The following is an 8148-nucleotide window of genomic DNA, read 5'->3' as shown; positions in this document are numbered from 1 at the left end:
GATGTTCAAATATAAGATGATTTTCATGATTAAAGGAATTATACGGTGTTATATACACCCGACTCGTCTGAAACTGACGTCAGCAAAATTTTAATAAAAGAGTCCTTTCAAATTTGTAAATAAAAAGAAGAAAAAAATCTTGCTTCACATTTTTCTTTATTCATTACAAAAGATTCTATTTATTTCAATCTGCTGAATCAACATACATTATAACTATGTAAAAGGTCAATATTTGAAGGTGTAAAATAAAATGTCTGTTTGTCCAACTTTCATTTTCGCGTTCACTTTTGTAGACGTTGCAATATGAAGAGTCTTTTTTGCAAAACAAGCTATCCATCAGCATCAGTATTCATTTATTCTCTATTTTTCTATTTTTTTCCAGGTAGTTTTCCAAATAAATGGCCAAGGCATCACAAGGCAAGGATTTCGATCATTTATACAAACTTGTTCTAGTAGGAGATTGTGGTACTGGAAAAACTGATCTCGTATCAAGATTCGCACATAATGAGTCTAATGTTAATGAACAGTCAAGGATCGGTGTAGATTTTAAGACAAGAAGCATTAAAGCTGCTGGAAAAACTATAAAAACACAGGTAACTCTTTTTTTTTCTACTTCTGCTTTACTTTGATAAGTTATTCACAGTTCTGCCATTTTGGAGAATTCTCCGTTAACACACGTCGACAAAAACTTAAGCAATTCAAAGAACTGTGTCTCTTGATTCAGCCACTTAATACCGTTTGACCAAAGCCCGGGGGGGGCAGCCAAGCAAAATGACTGAGGGGTATGTGCGGGCACTAAGGGTGTGTTTTTCAAGGCATCCGAAATGCACTGTAAGGGTACGAATTTCTAAATTCTAACAAAAATGAAATTTTCCAGTCAAGTTTTTTTATGGGATTTAATCCCATTTACCTAATTCTTTTCAAATATTGGATCAAGTACGTATTGGATCCCTTTTTAGATGCAAAATTACATAAATTTATACTGTATAGAAGAATCACACCTAAATTCACAAACGAAATCTTTGCTTGATCTATTTCAATCAATATAGGGAAAAAAGCTAGACTGCACTGTAAGGGTATTTAGGGGGGGGGGGTTTCAGGGGGTACCCGACTCCGCAATTCCGCCAATTTTTTCTCCAATTTACGTCAAACCGTCTTAAATTGAACCAAAATTCCGTCACCGAAAATTAATTTGAAATTCAATATTTTTGTCGAAAATTCCACAAATTTTGAATATCTTTTACCAATTCCGAAATTCCGCAAATTCTTTTGCTTAATTCCGTTCTTCCGCACTATAATTGTCTAATTTTCCGTCTCCGTCAGAGAACCCAATTTCCGTAATTCCGTCTAAATTTTCGCCAAATTCCGCCACTCCGTCCGAAAAAAGGGCCGATTCCGCTCCTCCGCCAACTATGAACCCCCCCCCTATTCAACTTTTGGCGAAAAATGCACTGTAAGGGTGTATTTTTCGGGAAAAACCACTACACCGTAAGGGTGTGATTTTGAATGCCAATTTTTAGCCCGCACATACCGTCAGTCCAAAATCCGCCTGCCCCCCCCCCCAAGAGGGTATCTTTAGTTTTTAAGACAATAAGGTTTTTTTTCAAATTGTTCACTCTTACTAATTCTGGTTGTATACTCTACAACCTTGGAAAACACTTAGTGACCCCTGGCCTGGCCTTTTTGAAAGTCTTCAAAAAACGCTCCATAGTTGTTGATTGCAAAATTCAATTTCATGGCATGTACATGTCAAGCGATACATCAGCTCTTTCGCTTTAAGCAAAGCACCCTACATGCATATTGACACTACTATAAATTTGAATAAAACCCTTTTTTGTCTTTACTTTTCAGATTTGGGATACAACAGGTGAAGAGAGATTTCGAACTATCACAAAAGCATATTATCGTGGTGCCGTCGGTGTTTTTATTGTTTACAATGTCTCTGTGCAAAAGACTTTTGAGAATGTCCAACGTTGGTTATATGACGTCCGAGAATACTCTCGTCCTGAGGTTGTTCTAATGCTAGTGGGCAACCAAACTGTGGTTGAAGATTCAGCTGCTAAAGAAGGTTCTGTCAACACAAAAGAAGCTCAGGAATTTGCTAAACAAAATCATTTGATGTTTATGGAAACTTCAACATTAGATGGCTCGAATGTCGAATTAGCTTTCATCTCCATGGTTCAGAAGATTTACGAAAAACAAAACAAACTGGAGAAAGATGATGAAGTGGAGCTCTTTCAGGCGCCAGAGAACCTCGAAGATCAAAGAGGATATGAATTTGATACTGTGGGTGATAGCAGACGTCGCGGGCATGAATGCGCCTTTTGTAATATGATTATCAAGCAATTTACTGAACTACCATGTGGGCATGGGTTTTGTGGAAGCTGTTTGGAGACTTGGGAACTAAAGGAAGATGAAGGGTAATCATTTATTTCGGTGAAATTAATAAGATTATTCTGTCCCATTCTTAGATTTTTAAAGCCCTTTGAGTATAACCAAAGCATTCAGACTTGTCTGTCAAAAGGGTAGAACAGGGAGACTACGGGACCTTGAAAACCTTGAAGAATCGTTAAAAACATTTAAAAGTACTTTTTAACTACAAAGTAAACAAAGAATGGCGAAAAAGATGAGCATATTTATTTTTATTATTAAGCATCTACTTTATAAGAATCAAATCAATAACTCTTGATTGAAGGCAATATGTCTTTCGGTAATTAGTTCTTACAAAGTAAACAAAGGATGTCGAAAAAAATGAGCATATTTATTTCTAATATAAGCATTTCTACTTTAAAAGAATCAAATCAATAACTCTTGATTGAAGGCAATATATCTTTCGGTAATTAGTTATTAGAAAATAAACAAAGGATGGATAAAAAGATAAGCATATTTATTTTTATTATAAGCATCTACTTTATAAGAATCAAATCAATAACTCTTGATTGAAGGCAATATATCTTTCGGAAATTAGTTATTAGAAAGTAAACAAAGGATGGCAAAAAAGATGAGCATATTTATTTTTATTATAAGCATTTTCTTTATAAGAATCAAAACAATAACTCTTGATTGAAGGCAATATGCCTTTCAGTAATTAGTTCTTACAAAGTAAACAAAGGATGGCAAAAAAGATGAGCATATTTATTTTTATTATAAGCATCTACTTTATAAGAATCAAATCAATAACTCTTGATTGAAGGCAATATATCTTTCGGTAATTAGTTATAAGATAGTAAACAAAGGATGGCGAAAAAGATGAGCATATTTATTTTTATTATAAGCATCTACTTTATAAGAATCAAATCAATAACTCTTGATTAAAGGCAATATATCTTTCGGTAATTAGTTATTAGAAAGTAAACAAAGTATGGCGAAAAAGATGAGCATATTTATTTTTATTATAAGCATCTACTTTATAAGAATCAAATCAATAACTCTTGATTGAAGGCAATATTCCTTTCGGTAATTAGTTCTTACAAAGTAAACAAAGGATGGCGAAAAAGATGAGCATATTTATTTTTATTATAAGCATCGACTTTATAAGAATCAAATCAATAACTCTTGATGGAAGGCAATATATCTTTCGGTAATTAGTTATTAGAAAGTAAACAAAGGATGGTGAAAAAGATGAGCATATTTATTTTTATTATAAGCATCTACTTTATAAGAATCAAATCAATAACTCTTGATTAAAGGCAATATATCTTTCGGTAATTAGTTATTAGAAAGTAAACAAAGGATGTCGAAAAAGATGAGCATATTTATTTCTATTATAAGCATTTCTACTTTAAAAGAATCAAATCAATAACTCTTGATTGAAGGCAATATATCTTTCGGTAATTAGTTATTAGAAAGTAAACAAAGGATGGCAAAAAAGATGAGCATATTTATTTTTATTATAAGCATTTTCTTTATAAGAATCAAAACAATAACTCTTGATTGAAGGCAATATGCCTTTCGGTAATTAGTTCTTACAAAGTAAACAAAGGATGGCGAAAAAGATGAGCATATTTATTTTTATTATAAGCATCTACTTTATAAGAATCAAATCAATAACTCTTGATTAAAGGCAATATATCTTTCGGTAATTAGTTATTAGAAAGTAAACAAAGTATGGCGAAAAAGATGAGCATATTTATTTTTATTATAAGCATCTACTTTATAAGAATCAAATCAATAACTCTTGATTGAAGGCAATATTCCTTTCGGTAATTAGTTATTAGAAAATAAACAAAGGATGGATAAAAAGATAAGCATATTTATTTTTATTATAAGCATCGACTTTATAAGAATCAAATCAATAACTCTTGATGGAAGGCAATATATCTTTCGGTAATTAGTTATTAGAAAGTAAACAAAGGATGGTGAAAAAGATGAGCATATTTATTTTTATTATAAGCATCTACTTTATAAGAATCAAATCAATAACTCTTGATTAAAGGCAATATATCTTTCGGAAATTAGTTATTAGAAAGTAAACAAAGGATGGCAAAAAAGATGAGCATGTTTATCTTTATTATAAGCATTTTCTTTATAAGAATCAAATCAATAACTCTTGATTGAAGGCAATATGCCTTTCGGTAATTAGTTCTTACAAAGTTAACAAAGTATGGCGAAAAAGATGAGCATATTTATTTTTATTGTAAGCATCTACTTTATAAGAATCAACTCAATAACTCTTGATTGAAGGCAACATGCCTTTCGGTAATTAGTTCTTACAGAGTAAACAAAGTATGGCGAAAAAGATGAGCATATTTATTTTTATTATAAGTATCTACTTTATAAGAATCAAATCAATAAATCTTGATTGAAGGCAATATATCTTTCAGTAATTAAGTCTTACAAAGTAAACAAAGTATGGCGAAAAAGATGAGCATATTTATTTTTATTATAAGTGTCTACTTTATAATAATCAAATAAATTTCAGAATTTTTGGCGTTTTCACTGTGATAACATGTGAGCGATAACTTCTCTTTTTGAGATGTGAGCGACCGTCTATCCCATGTCATCTCAAAAGCAATGTTGAAACCAAGCTTTCTTATCGATAAAACGAATCTAAAACCTACACCTGCGTAATTTTGCTTACTTAGGGATATTTCGATAGGAAGCTCTGCGGGGCATTCTTAGCGACAGCTACTTGCTAGTATATGTCAATAATGACCTTCATTTTTAAGGAAATATTTAGTCGCAATTTTGCGATTCTTGTTAGTTATTAGAAAGTAAACAAAGGATGGATAAAAAGATGAGTATATTTATTTTTATTATAAGCATATACTTTATAAGAATCAAATCAATAACTCTTGATTAAAGGCAATATATCTTTCGGAAATTAGTTATTAGAAAGTAAACAAAGCATGGCAAAAAAGATGAGCATATTTATTTTTATTATAAGCATTTTCTTTATAAGAATGAAATCAATTTCAAAATTTTTGGCGTTTTCACTGTGATAACATGTGAGCGATAACTTCTCTTTTTGAGATGTGAGCGACCGTCTATCCCATGTCATCTCAAAAGTAAAGTTGAAACCAAGCTTTCTTCCTCCAACTTAAATTTTATCGATAAAATGAATTTAAAATCTACACATGCGTAATTTTGCTTACTTAGGGATATTTCGTATAGGAAGCTCTGCGGGGCATTCTTAGCGACAGCTACTTGCTAGTATATGTCAAAAATGACCTTCATTTTTAAGGAAATATTTAGTTGCATTTTTGCGAATCTTGTTTTTATTAATCCTAGGTATTTTTCATATACTCTTTTCTGAATGGGACAGTGGCTAGATTTTTAGTTTTTCTCTAGAATTAAGGATTATAAGTCCTTGGGTTGGTACTTGGGCGAAAAAGGAGAATGGGTACCTTTTTCACCTCCATGAGTCCCAGGTAGATTCCCAAAAACACCAAAACAGAAAAATCCTTCCCTCGTTGAGTACCATTTCGGTTGGGGGAATTCCCGGGGTGGGGGTACTAGGGTTGCGAAATGACGGGAGGGGGCTATCACCCGACTTTCGACCTTTGGACCCTTACCAGGACTAGAACGGATAAAACAAAGGAAAATTTGTGAATCTTACGACCCATATTGGGACAAATTTGACAAACTTTGACCAAATTTCGATCTTTCCGGGGGTAAAAAGTTGAAATTTTCCTATTTCCCCGATGTTTGATTTTCTGATTTTTCTGACCATTTCATCAGGACTTTGTGGAAATCCAAAAAAGGTACGCTTAAGGTCAGCATATACCGTACCCTCCATTTGCCTGAGTACCCTATATGACAGGGGGGATTTTGGAGAAAAGTTGAGAAATTTTGAGAAAATCTTGGAATTTCAGTTCCATTCATAGTCTCTTTTTTTCAAATTTTGGCAAAATTAATGGTCAGCAAGTGTAGTAAGTTGTTTTTAAAATCTATTAAATGTCTACTAGTAAACTTATATGAGAATCGTACCATCCTGACTATCACAAAACCTTGAAAAGTACCGTTATTTTTGCCAAAATTCTTGAAAAACCACCTAAAAAAGTTGATAAACATGCGTAGATACCCTGTTTGTCAATCAACTAAACTGTAAGTGAATAAATGACTTGTTGAACAGACAAAATTTATCACGCTTGTCATCCAGGTTAAATTGTCTTTTTTTATAGGAACAAGCCGATCTCGTGCATCTTGTGTAAGAAAGAATATGACGTCACAAAGGTTTGTTGGATTGAGATTTTTTATCATTTTTCTTCCTGAAATGGCCTGAAAATATTTAAATCATTTATTCGACACCCTCAAAGTAAATTGCAAGTTATCAGTTATTTTAACTTATTGTGTACATAATTGGATATTTTTTTTAAGTATTCGTGCGTCCGCTAGAGTTCTGGACACAACAAATGTGTTATTAGATAATAATATAGGGGCAATCCTTCCTTCTTCAGAAACATACATCGAATTTTATTGATCGGCAAATAACGGCAGATCTGGAAGTTTATTGCAAGAAAAAAGACGAAGGATGCAAATGGTCTGGTTTTATCGTTGATTTCGAGGTACCACGTTTCGGATTTTAGTGTTTTATTTGATACTGGCCGAGTTTTAAAACCTGTCAAATTATAAAAGTGATGAAGGCAAAGGAACAAATGCGTAAACAATACTCAATAGGGTCGATAAGGAGTCGCTCTTCTCTCTTTTTCATATCTAGGGACATTACAAGAATGAATGCCAGTTTGCGATTATCCAGTGTGAATTTGATGGATGCGAATTATACTTCAAACGAAAGGACAAGAAAATCCACGACAAAAATTGTGTTAAACGAATTGTACAATGTCCTCATTGCAAACAAGAATTTCAATTCTTTAAATTGAATAATGTAAATATCTCATATTACAGTCTAGCATATAAAATCTTCGGTTCTAGCCAACTTTAACCCTGGTAGTTTTTGAATTCTTGTGGAAGGTCGTGTGATTTTTTCTTTTTACTCGACATTTTATGTAAAATGCACTGTAAGAGTAACATTTCATTGCTCAAGGGCTGCACTAAAAGTGTCCGATTTTGAAAATTTTTTGGCGGCACGTGACGTCGTTTAGAAATCAAATGCCTCCCCACACCGGGACTGCCTCAAATAGATTCTCATCAAATGTTCGATTTCTTCGATTTTTCAGCCACATTTCGGAGAATGCGATCAGTTTCCAGTAGATTGCTTAAATGAAGGATGCGAGGTCAACCTTCCAAGAATCGAGGTATTCCTCGTTTGATATTGCTCTTATTTCTTTACTGGTTAAATTTTCATAATTTACATGGTTACCGGTACTCTTACGTACGTACCCACATTAATAAAACAAAAAATCACAAATATTATTATTTCAAGAAAAACTTAGGGGAATTTTTTCACGGAATTTAATTTTCGCGGTTGAGTGAACTTTTTATTTATAATATGGCGAGACCAATTTAATTTGTTGTTCTACGGGCAGATCGTTAAAAAATTAGGGGTCGGTCGGTCGGTAAATAAAAATAAATTTTTCATTTATCAAGGTTGGTAAAGTACCGAAAATGTTTTGCAAAAAATATCCGGATTCAAAAATTCACTTTTTTTATCTTCGATGATCATAATAAAATCTTAGTGTATGAAATGCTTGATTTTCTAAATTTTCTCAATTTCTTGAATTAATTTTCAGCTTTATTCAAATTTAA

General features: G+C 32.6%; 1 protein-coding gene across 1 annotated transcript; it reads left to right on the top strand.

Annotated features, from left to right (window-relative positions):
* Positions 1-359: 359 nt before the first annotated feature.
* On the top strand, positions 360-7740 carry LOC136811507 (uncharacterized). Its single transcript, XM_067068129.1, has 6 exons — positions 360-593; positions 1852-2420; positions 6624-6675; positions 6900-7007; positions 7160-7327; positions 7620-7740. The coding sequence occupies exons 1-6, from the start codon at positions 399-401 to the stop codon at positions 7710-7712; spliced, it is 1185 nt and encodes a 394-aa protein (XP_066924230.1). The 5' UTR covers positions 360-398; the 3' UTR covers positions 7713-7740.
* Positions 7741-8148: the final 408 nt, after the last annotated feature.

Source organism: Clytia hemisphaerica, unplaced genomic scaffold, assembly GCF_902728285.1.
Source record: "Clytia hemisphaerica strain Z4C2 unplaced genomic scaffold, Clytia hemisphaerica genome assembly, whole genome shotgun sequence".
NCBI lineage: Eukaryota > Metazoa > Cnidaria > Hydrozoa > Leptothecata > Clytiidae > Clytia > Clytia hemisphaerica.
This window is presented reverse-complemented; position numbering and strand designations above follow the sequence as displayed.

What these genes read in the sequence shown, in the direction of transcription:
- LOC136811507 (XM_067068129.1), top strand. Translation starts at nt 399, where the DNA reads ATGGCCAAGGCATCACAAGGCAAGGATTTCGATCATTTATACAAACTT. An exon ending in GAAAAACTATAAAAACACAG is followed by an intron (nt 594 to 1,851) that starts GTAACTCTTTTT and finishes TTTACTTTTCAG; the next exon opens with ATTTGGGATACAACAGGTGA. An exon ending in AAGAATATGACGTCACAAAG is followed by an intron (nt 6,676 to 6,899) that starts GTTTGTTGGATT and finishes TTCCTTCTTCAG; the next exon opens with AAACATACATCGAATTTTAT.